Genomic DNA, 15,457 nt, shown 5'->3' on the forward strand with positions numbered 1-15,457 from the left:
AGAACGAATGAAAGAGAGAATGTGTCTGAGAGAATGAGAGAGGAAGAATTATAGAGCGCGAATGAGCGAGAACGAATGAAAGAGAGAATGTGTCATAAAGAATGAGTTGAGAGAATGAGAGAGGAAGAATTAGAGAGCGAGGACGAATGAAAGATAGAATGTGTCATAAAGAATGAGTTGAGAGGAAGAATTAGAGAGCAAGAACGAATGAAAGAGAGAATGTGATAGATAGAGAAATAATGAGCAAGAGAGAGAAAGCCAGAGAGAGAAATAATGAGAGAGAAGGAATCAGAGATGGAGAGAGAAATGTTGTGGGGCTTTAGCTTTTTATGGCAAAGTAAATATGTGTGCTGATGCTGTTTCCTTTAATGCCAACAGCTCACTTGGTTGTTAGCTCATGATTCGCGTAGATGCCGTCCATCTATGTTGGTAAAGCTTTTTATGATATTATCATCACTACTGTTGTTTAAGTCCAGAGGTTGCATGATTGTCTTTTCCTTGGGTGATGCCTACTGCCAGACCTGACAGCAAGAGAGATGAGGATGGTGGTTGCACCGCGCAAACTTGACGCAAACTTGAATCTCTGCTATGGCCATTGGGATGGACCTTCATCTTGAACTGAGGCTGAAATCACAAATTCAACAATATATAAACAACAGTAAAGCAGGATTTGTCCTACAAGAATGACAGAGGATGTTAATTTTGCAAACTATTCATTTTGCAAACCATGGAAGTTTATTAGCAAACTAGTAAAGTTACAAATTTCAACATGAATTAGTTAAGCATAATTCAGTAGTTACTGAATACAGCATGTATGAATATAATTCAGGCATTTCCATTCGGCACATGCACATACATGTTATTAAAGACAGCATATGCAAACCGAGATAAAATGCTGCTTCAGTTTCAGGGAAACTCCGTAATGCTAAGGTTGTGGGTAAATCAGAAAATTTGGAAACAGCTGGTGTCAGCAAATCAAGCATTGAAACAAGAATTAAGGTTCCAATCAAAGAAAGAAGAAATGTACTTGCACTAGAAAGCATGTCTAGAAGCAGAAATATTTGGTTCATTGGGTTGCAAGAGAGAGAAAGGAGCGACCGCCTGCAAAGGTGGACGGGGCAAGTCTCTGACTAACTAAAATCAGTTTACACAGTTAAAACATATAATTATGTCTAAGAGATATATTCCACAGGTTCTAGCTATGTAAGAACCTATACAAAAATCAGTGTTCCCACTGCGCTTGGTGTCAGCCTCCTTCGCAAAAATGATACAATCCCATATTCTCCTATCTTCGCAACCTTCACAATATCTGGGTAAGGAGTGTCCATCTCCTCTGCATCTTATTCCATGCAGGTGCTGAAAATCATCGTCCAACCAACTAATTTGAACAAAAATGACCTTCACACAAGCTAACACAAAATGATTTTTAATGAGAACACGCAGACTCTGATGCCTGAAACAGAATTACGTTTTATACTAAAAAATATCCCTTGAGGAATTATTTATGTCAGAAGTAAGTTTGACACTTATTCACGGTCACAGATGTGATCCAAAGAGTTCATTGTAAAAGACAGAGAATTACATTCACGGATGTATTCAAATACAAATGTTTTTACTTCATTTATATGATTTTCTATACATTGTACATAACATCCACAACTTTAAACAGTATATACACAATATACAAATAGCAACACTGCCACTACCAAAACAATCCCTTCAGTTTTCTCAATTTGGTCAAGGGATTGATAGAAGTTTTATCACCCTTTTTGCCAAAAATAATATGGACAGTAAATATAACAGCCCATACAATTCAAACTTTGAATATTTACATAAACTAAACATAATTTTTTTTAAATCATGATAATCAAAGGAAATAAGTGTGTGTTGTCGACGTTTCAGTCTTTCTTTTATGGCCAAATGGGTCCGCCAGACCATATTCAAGACTCAGCGTTACACAAAAGACAATGACTCCTTTAGATAGTAACAAAACAAACTAACCAATATATCCCGTGACATGTACCGCCTGCTCACGAAAAAGCTAGTGGTCGACATACCAAACCATACACCAGTGATACTACCACCATATTAAAAGAACCAAAAAGAAACACCGTAAGTGCCCATTCGTAAAACCTAGTACTTGAAACCTTACACCCAGAAATAGTTCAAAACAATATACCTTGCTTCCTTCTCACTAAATTGCAATGTCATTCCAAAGATTCTATGTATTCAATACTAAAGAATGACAGAGGACAAGAACCTAAAATCAATTCCAGTAAGGCCCCTAACAACTGACTGCAACAGAAAATACCGAAAGAACCAGAAGGGTCTTAGATAGCTGGCAGAGGTGACATACAAGTTGGTTCCACAAAATATGTACTTACTCAATTTACTTAGATCCAAATACGGAGTCCAACTACACTGTTTGATCTGCACTCGCTGTACACCTGAATGTCTGAACTAAATTAATTCGGCAGCGTGCCCGGGTCGCAAGTCACGGACACCAGAGGGTCAAAAGAATCCGCCACCTTAGTGTTACCAACCTAATATAACAACTAATCAGTAATGCCTGCAAACCTAACCAGACTCCCGCTTGACTTAAAAAGCTTAATGTATATTCAAAGCTTCTACTTATATACAGTATATGTTATAAAAGCGTCCGGAGACCCTCGCGGACAGAAAAAGAACAAAACAAATGTGACAGCCAAACAGAATGAAAGCTGTGCACAACAAACAAATATACAATGTTGACTTTAAAATGGAGTCGGACACCTGGGCCCATTCATGTCAATGCTAAAATGTATATATACCTCGACTAAGGCTAAATCCAAAACCTATAAATCACTTATTTCCCTAAATGTAGTTGTATAATAATGCGGCACACATATCAGTAATGGTTAAGCATGTTGCAAGTTAACCTATAAATAAGCACAAATAAATGATGATGATGATTGTTCATCACCAGACCCTTTAAGGCAGTGCTTAATTTCAGCCGGTGGTTTTCGGTGCACAGCACCGGCTCTAGTAATAATCCGCCACATGGTGGCGCTGTCCGAGATGAGCACAACAACTGTGTTTACGAAGTCAAATCGCATTGAAAATGGATAATACTAGCCTCTCACACCATTATCATAGCTTTGCGTGGCCTGAAATAGTCTGAATTGTCATACTTGTAGGAGTGTGACGGATAGGTGTTATGTTGGTCATGTTATTGGCAGAGGCAATGCATGGTGCAGGCTGCTGTGGCCTTCTGAGAAGGCCCCTGGCACTTAATGTTTTACAAACTAAGCACTGCTTTAAGGTTTTTGTAATCTGAGTGCTCTAAGCCTGTAAGACCTCTATAACTCTTCTATTGATATATGAGTAACCTTTCAGTTTCCAACCATGCCCACAGCAGGAAGCCATGCAAAATTGCAGACCCATATTATTGGATATGCCATTACCATTTTCAGATTTTAGCAAACTATTAGAAGCATTGAACTAGAAAATGTTCCCTATCGCCCCCATTTTTACTAAACTTTCTTGATGAGTGCTGGAAAACACCTACAGAGATTCCAATGTATCTCGCACTTCAAAAAAGTAATGGAATATTTCATGGGTTTCGCTACACAGCTGCCAGTAAAACCTACGGATTTTTATCAAACTTATTTGAAAATAGTGTTGTAAAATGCACCACTTTGGCAATTCTACAAAATAGTTCTTCCCCGAGGAAGGTCAGCCCCTGTCATTGAGTGTTTTTGGATTATTTGATGAATGTCCCTTCTGAACTGCCTGGAAAACCTTTAGATGTTCAGTTAAAATGTGTGTGGTGCTGCAAAATGAACCATTTGGACACATTTTTAAAAATGTTTTGGTGTTATTTTTAGGATCTCCTAGGGAGAGCCAGACTTGCTAGTTTGTTCTGTTTTTATTTTCCTGGCCACTCTCTTAAGTGACCCTTCCAGGTTTGGTGGGAAAGCAACTCATGCCTTGTTTACACCTGTGTGAAATGTTTCACCAGGTCCCACATCTTCTTCAAAGACATGGATCTATCTTAGTACATTTATTCTTCTTTTGCTGTTCTAGAAAATAATGCCTCGCGTGGCAACATGACGTGCAAGGAGCTGAACAGGAGTTCGGAAGGCTGCCTGTTGATGAAGGACGAGTGCGACGACTGCAAAGAGATCCTGGGAGCCGGTGAGTTTGTGGACGATTCTCTGTGCCACTGATCCACAGGCTCTGTGTGCGTAACTCAGTAGCTAGCCTGCATGGCTCTGGCTAGGCATGGCTAAATTGAGTTTGCCCTAAGATAATGGCTTTATGCAACATTTATTGCTCCTAATTCTTAAACATATGTACAGGGTGGCCTTTGGCTCCACCCAGATGAGTATTTCCCTTTCACCTCATACTATTGGCTGTTTGGTGTGCAATTCATCCTTCTAGTGAGTGTTTCCATTGGAAGGGACGAGGGACTATTTTCCATCTGAAATGTGCACTCAATCATCACACTGTATCTCCTATAGGCATTCTATACATGAAGCAATCGTTTTTTGCTACTTTTGTTCACAGCATTGGTAAAACCAATAGGTCTGGTTTTAATGTGCTAAACAGCTGTGCATGCAATGAAAATACGCATCATTTGTGTAGACAAAACTTTTGACTTGCCAATACTCGCCTTTCAGTTGTCTTTGGTCAGACTTCACTTTAGATATATCATTGCTCAGAAAAGGTACAAGTGAAATCAATTTACCTCAATCAGTGTATCAAATTTTAATAACATATAAATGTATGCCTCAGTTATTGAAAACAAAAATGTGGCCAATGAGGAATTGATTGTAAAAGGTAGTGTTAATGTTAAAGGCGGTTAATGTTAGGTAGATTAATGTTAAAGGTGCCATTTTTTGCTAGCATTGATTCTCCTCAGTCCCTGTTCCAGTGCTGGAGGTGATACACCTTGCAACATCACCACTTTTCACAGATATTTCTAAACCGCAGATTCTGGTCTGCTGCTTGCATGTTAATTGAGATCTGCAGATTCACCTTGAGATGGGAATGTCCTCTCCATGGTAAACAGGTGTGTACCCCTGCCCTGAGTGATCAAACTGCATGTGATATCTGCTATTCTCATTTTGTTTGTGGTCCAGTTCAGGGCCGGACTGGGAACTGAAACCAGCCCTGGCAATCAGCTCAACCAGCCCCCAAAGGGCTGGGGGCGGGGGAGGGTGGTGGGGAGTGAGTGGGAAGCACCACTCCCGCTGCTGCTTTTGTAACAGGTAGCTGATATTGAAGCGCTGCTGCAGAACCGGCCACCTGAAACAAAACTGGCCCCGAGGGGTCCAAAACCGGCCCCCACCCTTCCAGCCCACAGGAGAAATTCCCGGTGCCCGCTACGGCCAGGCCAGCCTTGTCCTGGTTCCTTGGTAGTAATAGAGGACAGGGGAGCACCGTACAGTGCAAAGGTGACTATTGTAACAAGTGCACACGTGAGGTGGCACACTTAACCCTCGGTGCTAATACTTGGCAGTAGTTCTTTTGTATCATACCATAATACCAACAACAAAAAAAAAGGATTTTACATGGAGTTACTTTTTGCTTCACCCACTGAATCATTAGTGAGAGGCTTCTATTATTATTTATTACATCATTTCATTTCTATTATGGCCAACGTGCTTAAAATCCTTGCACAGTTCCTTTTTTTATATTCCCTGTAGGACTGTCCAAATCACTTTGAGTTTTACTCATGAGACCTACAAGCACATTTTTTGAGTTATTGGGATATAAACCACTGTGTGGTATTTAATTTGCGACTAAATGGCCAAGACAGCAGTTTAGCATGGATTTACACCTGTGATCTAAAGCGTTATGCAGAAGCCAACTACTGTAGTGGATTCAAATTCATAATTCCATTCACAGAGCCTCAATCAGTCATGTAAGGGAAAGAAATGGCAGACCTCCTAACTTTTGTGGATAAAAAACAAGAACTGGGAGAAATTATACCAAATGTTGTTAGAAGATGTAAAAGAGAGACCAGCATGGGGATGGTCAAATACAAAAGTAGCTGTTTAATCGCCCGCCGGTCAAATAGTTAATAATCTCTGCTATTTACCCGGCGGCCAGTAAAACAGTACATAATCTCTGCTGTTTAGCAAGCCACAGGCAAAATAATAGAGATGATGTACATTTTGGCTGGCAGCCGGATCAATAGAGTGTTGCAGCTCTTCCTGAAGCTGGCCATGAATAAAAGAGGGACTCCAAGGAATGGTAAGGTGGTGGCCATCTTGTAATGGGGATGCAACATTTAAGACGCATAAGAAAGTAAATGCATATACAAATGTATAATAGTTTGGGCAAAGATGAGCGCTCAAGTAAGCTCAGTTGTTTATAGCTCATGTTATATTAATATTCAAATAAGAAATGCTGGAATAAACATGTGCTTGGGGAGCAGGATATGGCTCACCAGCCATTTTGTGCTACAGTCTAGAAGTATATGGCTGTCTGTAAAGAATAATGAGTATAGATTTCATTTAAAGCATGTTACATAATGCACTCATGCAAGTACTGTGTTTTTTAAAATGTTTGTGATCCTCCTTTTGATGATTTTCAAGGAGTGGGCTCTATTTGGGTTTCTTATAAAGGGCCTTGTTCTAGTGTAAGTCTTCTTTTTAGGAGGGAATGTGCTTGCTTAGTATCTCAAACCCGGCAACACAGCAGCCATCGACAACCAGCAGCAAAAGGGAATTCAGATAGATTGGATGTTTCGGGGCTACATAGGAAGGAATACTTACTGTAGACAATTAGTGCTTGGGGGCACAATGCTTTGAGACACTTGCAGCAGGTACATTTAGTAAGACACAGCAACAGGACTTCTGTGGATTGGGGAAGTAAAAGCAGGAGACAGGTAGGTAATGCATTTGGGTAGTTCACTCAGCTGCCTGCTGAATAAACACACTTTTTCATACTGTTTACCAGGCAGAGTGGGTTTCAGACATTAATGCTTATTAATCCCATGTCGTGAGTGGCCATTCAGCCATGCTGTCATTTTAGCCACATGCACAATGTAGCTTGTGAAAAATAATTTTGATTTGTACATGCTAGGTAATGTTTTAAGTGGGCAAGGTTATGCTTCTACTAAGGCCTCATTTCTGTCCTTGATTAAAAAAAGGCAAACAAATAATTCTAAGTGCAAGCTCGGAGGCTGTACCTGACTAAAGACTTTGTGGAGGAGTTGGTGAAGGAAGCAGTAGGACCAGTAGGATCAGGTTGATGAGCAGTATGATAATAATCCAGAGGTTGGATCACCAGGAGAACTAGGTAGACCAGAGCCGCAAGACCAGGAGAAGAAGAACCAGGCCTAGGGAGAAGTATTCTATGAGGACTAGGGTTACGAATGCCAGAGAGGTCCAGAAACAATTTGATGAGGTGGAACAGGACAAGGAAAAACAGGAGTAATGATACAGGAACCAGGGTGAGAAGGATCAGGAGGGCAAGGAAGATGTGGAACAGGGGGACCTGGTTACAGTGGACAAGAGCGAGAAGGAAAAGAAGGACACGGGGTAGGCGTAACAGAAGGCCCAAGACCATAACAAATAGGAGGGCCTGAGTTCACTGACCAGGACCAGAGAGACAATGCTGTACAGGACCAGGGGTAGCAGACCCAGTTAGGCAGACCAAAGAGGATCAGTAACAGGAGACCAATGGAAAGAAGGATCAGACACAGAAGGGCCAAACCCAAAGAGATCGTATCAAGGAGGACAAAGAGGCCAAAAGGGAATGAACCAGGATCTGGAACACCACAACTTGTAAGGACTAGAGCTAGAAGGGCCAGGAGACCGAGCCGAGGTCAGAATGAACAGGATAGATATAACAGATGAGGAAGTCTAGGCCCAGTAGGACTAGGATCAGAAAGTCTATGAGGGTCAAACTCACAGCGATCCTATACCACGGTGACAAGGACTACATGGGCCAGGGTGACAGGCAACAAGGGAAATAGGGAGGACCAGTGCAACAGGGATGAGGATGACCAGACCCAGGAGGACCATTACTTGGAGGACCACGATAGAGGAGACCATGGTCAGTTGTACAAGAACAAGGTAGAGTAGGCAAACGAGGACACCAGGAAGACTAATAGGACTAGGATGGGGCTGGAGGACCTGAGGGCTAGGGAAACCAAGGACAGTGGGACCCACAACAGAAGAACCAATACATGAGGACCAGACAAAAGCTCCAGACCTACGACCAGGACTACATCAGAAGGTTTAGGACCAGGCAAATCAGGGGACTAGATAAACAAGGGGAACAGGGTCAGGAGGACTAATGGATGAGAATTAGGGTGAGGAGGTTAAAAGGCCTTAGGATTGGGAGCCTGCAAATCAAGAGACCCAGAATCCAAATTACTAGGGGCAGGAGTACATTGGAATGACAACCAGGCTGAGCAGGACCAGGGAGAACAGGGCCAGGAAGTTTTTTGACTACATGAACCAAATGTCAAGGAACATCAGAACTAGAAAAGGCTAGGATGAGCCACTAAAGGGCAAGTTATTGCATAACCATGTGGGCAAGGAATTGGAGGACAAGGGCCAAGAGGATCAGGAACAGATTGAATAGTACTATGGTGATCAGGAAACTGAGTGCAATGGCTAGTGGGCCCAGGATAAAAGGATGTGCAGGACAGGGACGAGGAAGACTGGGGGAAGTAACAAGGCCACCCAGAAAACCAGAATAAGCAAACTAAAAGAATCATGAGCAGGAAGACCGTAAACAGAGCTGAGAGGGTCAGGACTTAGGGGACCTGGGCCCAGAATACCAAGTGGGGCGGAGCAATAATTACAAGTAACAGGACCAGGATGGGGAGGATCCGATTTAAGAATGTCAACCATAATCTTGAAGACCAAGTGGTCTGGACAGTGGTGACCAGGGGTACTGGGACCAAATTGACCATGCTCAGGAGCACTCAAACAACTAGAACCTGGATCAAGATGACCTGGATCAATGACTGTAGTACCAGTAGGACTACATGGTCAACAGATCCTGGAGAACCAGGACAACCCAAAGCCGGAGGACAAAGACTAAGTGTGCCAGGAAACAAGAAGCAAGAACAGCAAGCACAGAATCATGAGAAGAACAAGATTATTCAAAAGACGAATAGCATGACCTTGGCCAGGAGTGCCAGGTAGCTGAGACCAGGGGCACATTCAAATAGAGTCAGAAGGAAAAGCTCTAAAAGGGCCAGGAAACAAATGACTAGGGGGACCAGCAAGACCAGGGCAGGACCTTGAGTACCAGGACCAGAGTAGGGAGGATCAAGACCTGGGACATCAGCACCAGATCACAGCCTGGAGGCCCGGGGTACCGAGCTAGGAACAGGATGACCTGGAAGATGAGCAACAGGATCGCCAGGCACAGGAGGACCAGATAAAAAAGGACCATCATAAGTTTGTGTAGAAACATGAGGGCAAGGAGCAGGAAGACCAGGGCCAGTTAATGGAAGACCAGTTTCCAGACCAATCGGACCGGGGGACATAATAAGCAAGGGAGATGAAGGGGTCAGTACCAAGAATACCAGGAGGACCAGAGTGTCACGTGCCCCTGGGGGTGAGTCTTTAAAGATAAGAAGTAGGTTGGGATGGTTGGGTTAACAGGTTTTTATTCACAAAAAAAAGCAACAACTACTGGCTCCTGCCGTGGGAAAAGTGTCTCTATCCTTGGGCAATTCCGGAAGGGCTTGCTGGTGCTTGAGGAGGGGTCCGTTCTCCTTTACTCATACAGGGACCATCCCAAAGCAATACAAAGAAAAGAAAGAAACCACTGGTCAGTGGAAGGCACTGTGGGCCACTGTTTGTAAAGGAAGGGGAGTGCAAGGGTTCACCGAGGACTGCCACCATGTGATCTGGCAACAGAAAGTGGTGCCCACCCACAAAGCGCTACCCGTTCTCTGCCCATGAGTTAGAAAACCCCTGTATACGCCGACGTACCTGCTCCAGCCACACTCCCTTTGGAGAGTGGCGGAGCGGCGCGCGGGGTCGTTGGCCTCCTGGCGTCAGTCTTCTTCCCGGCTCCTCCGGTTGGGCTCCAGGACCTTCGGTTTTTCGGTGATCTCGCTGCTGCTCCTCTGGTCTCCATTCTTCCTCGTCGGCTTCACTCCTGGCTCCTCTGGCTTTCACACTTCCACATCCGCGATCCTCCCCTTTCTGCTTGGCAGGACTTCCTGATAGGAGGGCAGGGGTTGATGTCACTCCTCCTGTCTCCTCCTCCCACTGGTTCCAGGTAGAATTAAAGGGGCCACCCCAGTCCTGCACACGGAGGATTGTCAAAGCGTCATTATCGGGACAGATCCGTGGGTCCCACTCCCCAGGGATTTCCCGACAGAGAGCCAGGAGGATAAGAGCAAGGAGGATTAAAAGGATCAGCACCAAGAAGGCCATGGGGATCGTTACCATAGGGCCAGGGTACATATTACCAAATGGGGCCTGAAGCTGGCGGTAGCAGGACCAGGGGAAGAAGATCAGAAGGACCAGAAAAGCCAGAGCCAGGAACACTAAGGTAACAGGACCTGGGCGTTCAGGGGGACAAGAACCAAAATGAGGAGGCTCAGAAGGACCCAAACAAAGGTACCAGGACCAAGAGAGCCCATACCATTGGGTGCGATGCCAGAAGGACCATGAAGGTTAGGCTCGGGCCAGGAAGACAAGAATACTCCAAACCAGGAAACAGTTAATAAGAGTGCAAGGCCTAAGAGGGCCAGGATATACAAAAGGCCAATTAGATCAAGGGAATCAGCAGGACCAGGATCTGATGTACTAGGTATCAAATAAGGAGGGAGAGAGCGATCAGATGTATCAGGTCAAATAGACGATCTGGAAAGAGAATAGAGGATCAGGGAAGAAAACTAAGAGCTAGGAGAAGGGGACCTGAAGGCATCAGTATGGCCACAATGACCAGAACAAGGGAATTGGGAACACAAAGACCCAAATAAAGAGGACCAGAACAAAAGGATGAAGTCTAGTGGGCACAGAACTAGGAAGAGAATCCAGACTGGGAAGATTGCTTGGCTGAGAGTGGGGAAAAATAGGAGAACAGCACCTGAAGAATCAAAGGGAGATGGTCAGGCATCCACAGCCAGCAGGACAAGAGCCAATAGGACTAGGACAAGGAAACCCAGTGGGACCACAATCAAGGGGAAAATGAAGCTCATGTCACAGAGGCCCATGAGTATCAGGATCAAACATACCATGACAAGCAGGAACGGGATACGGAGGAAAACGACGACTAGGACCAGAAAGGCCAGGATGACAGGACCCATGATGACCTAGTCAGTTGGCTAAGACCAGGATAACCTGAACAAGGGGGATCACAAAAAAGTGGACCAGACACTCCAGGACGAAAATAAGCAGGAGCGTCAGGGCCAAGAATATCATGATATTATGATATGATATTAAACAACTTTTATATTTTTCCAGGAAAGCCATTAACCAACGTTTACATGCGAGCACCCTAATTAAATACCACAAAGTACAGACAATCCCCAGGGGACTGAGAATTTCACTTAATTCCACACTATGCAAAAATAACGTAAGGTTCACTGAGAAATGGCAGGCAATCTTGAACAAATGTTCATTAGATCTTATATTACTGATCATAGAGGAATTATCCAAACTATTGGAGGATCTCAATAAAGAAATATCCCAGTTAAAACAGGAATTAAATGACAACATGTCCAAGGATGAATGGGATCACATGTTGGAGGACCTTAACAAACAACTTGATAACTACACCAAGATCAATGAAAGGAAAATAAGGCAATTCAAAAGGGATACTATAGATTACCAAGTTAGGGGAAGTATATCATGGGGTGGACATCTATGCTTAAAGAAGACAACAAAGGCCCAATTTTAGAAGAGCATCAGACAGATGCTTCATCATCCGATGAGACACAACAAAGAGACCAAGGATTTAGAGATAAGAGACAACAACAGGAACACCAACTCTGAGAATGGAATAAATCAGGCACTGACATTACAACACCGTCGACATCATCTAAAACTAGTGATAGTCATTCTTTTTTAGAGAGCAGCTAAAGACCACCAGAAGAGGCGGAAGGGGAGTCTCAAAGGAATTGCCCACAACCCGTTGCAAAGGGCACGCGGAGTCAGAAGCAATCGCGATCAACATCTCCGAACATCATCTCACTCAATTTCAAATCACTACATTGCAGAAAGAGTCTTCCTTCATACCGACCTATCGTTCCAATTGTTTAGAGGCAGAAATATGCTTGTACAAATTTCTGCGCACGTTGAGACTATGTCATTTTTTCACCAACGTTATAGATCAAACACCACAGGCCAAATCGAATACTTTACTAGGCTTGAGAAACAAAAGCACGTGCAAAGCCCCAGTGAGTCATAAAGTATTGGATGCTTTTGAAAGAGTGGTAAAGAAAGAAAGAACTACACAACATCTTCAAACATACCAAGCCTAAATTATCCAACATCACTCAAAAAGAAAAGCAAATGCTAACAAAAATCGCCTCTAACTCTGAAATCACAATTTGTCAAGCAGACAAAGGCGGCACCATGGTTATCATGGATATGTGTTATTACATTAAAAAAGGGCTGGGGAGCACATTCGGGCCCTCTTCAGATTCAGGGGATATGGTCACAGACGGAGATGACTTACCACATCAACTTTTTGGAACTCAGAGCAGTACACTTGGCCCTGAAGGCGTTCCATCCCTCCTTCAAGACGAACTCCCTGCTAGTTCAGACGGACAATACTACTACCATGTATTACCTCAACAAGCAGGGGGGCTCCCGTTCACGCACGCTGTCTCGGGAGGCACAGACGATCTGGAATTGGCTGGTGGCCAGGAACCTAACGATCACGGCAACCCATCTGCCGGGAGTGCAGAATGCCCAAGCCGATGCGCTCAGCAGGCTCGTTCAAGAAAATCACGAGTGGGTGCTAAACGACGACGTGCTAAGAGACGTCTTCGCAGAGTGGGGCACTCCGGATATCGATCTGTTCGCTACGGCAGAAAACAGCAAATGCCGCGACTTCGCGTCCAGGTACTACCAACCAGGGACACTGGGGAATGCCCTATGGATCAGCTGGTCCAACAGCTTTCTCTACGCCTTTCCACCCATTCCCCTGATTTCGGCGGTGCTGATCAAGCTGTCGCAATCCAGAGCCAGGATGATCCTGATTGCTCCGGAGTGGCCGAGGCAATGGTGGTTCACCGACCTTCTTCACCGGTCTGTTCTGCCTCACCGGCGCCTGCCGTGTCGGCCGGACCTTCTCACGTAATTCAGAGGACAGATGGTTCACCCCACTCTCTCGTCCTTGAGTTTGGGGGCATGGCTCCTGAGCTAGTACAGTATGGACACTTGAACCTACCTCAGGACTGTATGGAGATCTTGAAAGAAGCGAAGAGACCGTCTACGAGGACTTCTTCCACCTATAAGTGGAAGAGATTCTGCTTATGGTGCAAGGCAAAGGACATTGACCCTACTTCCTGTAAAGAAGATGTTATTTTGCCTTATCTGCTGCAGTTAGCTCAATCTGGGCTTAATTTTCAGTCTATTAAAGTTCATCTCGCAGCTTTGATTGCGTATAGAAAGGGTCCTTCCCAAACCTCATTTTTTTCAAATCCCTGTGATTAAAGATTTTTTGGAGGGTTTGCGTAAGGTGTTTCCCCCTGTTAGACGACCTTCTCCACCGTGGGAACTGAACGTGGTGTTGTCCAGATTAATGAGGGAGCCTTTTGAGCCTATTCATAAGGCTTCTCTGCAGCATTTGTCCTGGAAGGCTGCCTTCCTTGAGGCCATTACATCGGCCAGGAGAGTAAGTGAGATTCAGGCTCTGTGTTGTCAAGAGCCGTATACTGTATTCCATGCTTCTAAAGTGGTAATGCGTACTCATCCTAAGTTTTTGCCTAAAGTGATATCTGATTTCCATGTGAATCAAATGATAACTTTGCCTACATCTTTTCAGCATCCTTCCTCTCCGGCGGAGAGGTCTCTGCATTCGCTGGATGTGCGTAGAGTGTTGAAATTCTATCTAGATAAGACAAAAGACATCCGCAGGTCGGATCAACTGTTTGTAAATTATGATTCAGTAAGAACTGGTCTAGCTACCTCGAAACAGTCCATCTCCAGATGGATTGTGTCCTGTATTCAGCTCTGCTATCAGAAAGCTAATAAGACGTTAGGGGGTAAGCCTACAGCGCATTCGACTAGGGGCAAAGCAGCGACTACAGCTTTGCTTAGGAATGTTCCAATTGCTGACATTTGTAAGGCTGCCACCTGGAAGTCGGTCCATACGTTTACAAAGCATTACTGCCTGGACTCTGATGCTAGGGCAGATGCGCAGGTTGGACAGGCTTCGCTGAGGAATTTGTTTGCACAGTGATTTGTTGGTGTTCGGTTTTTACTCCACCGCTGTTTGTTGGTTGGGATGGGCTTGCCATTCTATTCATAGATTATGACTATACACAGAGATCCCCTACTACAGAAGGAGTAGTTTCTTACCTGTAACTCCAGTTCTGTAGTAGGGGTATCTCTGTTATAGTCATAAGCGACCCTCCCTCCTCCCCGGTGGAGTAACCTGACAGTATCAGGCCTGTTGTTATACACCTTCAAAAAGAACTGAAAGTAACTTGCTTTGGCTGTGCATCCTGGGATACCGGGAGTCTCTGGAGAGTTCCTTAAAGGCACGGTATCCTTTTAGCAGACACATAATGACAGCCTATAGGGCTTGTCTGTCCACCCCTTCCTCTCTATTGTTTAAAGGGATTTTGGTGAAGGGAGTGTGGTACACTAAAGGAACATGTCAGATGTGAATAAAAATGACATTTAAACTTTATTTTGGCTTTTGTGTTCACTTCAGATGAAGTGCTGGCCAGTGCAGCCATATTGTTATTAGGCTGTATTATTTTGTCTGTCTCTTAAGTGTCTTTGCAGGTTTGCAAATGCAGGACAGCTTAAGAGATATTTTGATTGCTCCAGGGTCCCCGCACATGGGCGGGACTATTCATAGATTATGACTATAACAGAGATACCCCTGCTACAGAACTGGAGTTACAGGTAAGAAACTACACCATATTGAACAATGCGTGACAAAATTATCATAATGATGGATTTATGAATATCAGTCATGAATACTAATGAAAAAACTAAATAAATTCATTTGAAAAAGAACTTTATTAACAAAGTGTCATTCTGAACTACTTTAATTCGAGTGCAAGTGGGGGACGCCCCTCAACCCAGAGGATCGCGCTTTAGGAATCATTATTTGTCATTCTCACACTCAGGAGGATTTACCCACCTGCACCACCGACCTTTTCTCACTTTTATTACATTTGGGATACATCAGAGTGCTTTGTCTATTTTACTTTCAATGTTGGAGGAGGACCCGGAGAACTAGTCAGGTCAGAAGCAGGTAGTCTGGGGCCATTAAGATCAGGCACCAGATGGGGAAGGATTTG

At 44.1% G+C, this 15,457-nt stretch overlaps 1 protein-coding gene across 2 annotated transcripts in view; it reads left to right on the top strand.

The window, feature by feature from the left end:
- The window catches only part of LOC146822031 (clusterin-like), a 416,491-nt gene that overhangs the window by 177,371 nt on the left and 223,663 nt on the right, over positions 1 to 15,457 (top strand). For both annotated transcript variants that reach the window (XM_085609414.1, XM_085609415.1), the window contains exon 6: positions 4,066 to 4,176. In XM_085609414.1, the coding sequence (XP_085465540.1) occupies positions 4,066 to 4,176 (111 nt within the window). The remainder of the gene's footprint in view (positions 1 to 4,065; positions 4,177 to 15,457) is intronic.

The sequence above is a fragment of the Triturus cristatus genome, chromosome 6 (genome assembly GCF_964204655.1).
Source record: "Triturus cristatus chromosome 6, aTriCri1.1, whole genome shotgun sequence".
Classification (NCBI taxonomy): domain Eukaryota; kingdom Metazoa; phylum Chordata; class Amphibia; order Caudata; family Salamandridae; genus Triturus; species Triturus cristatus.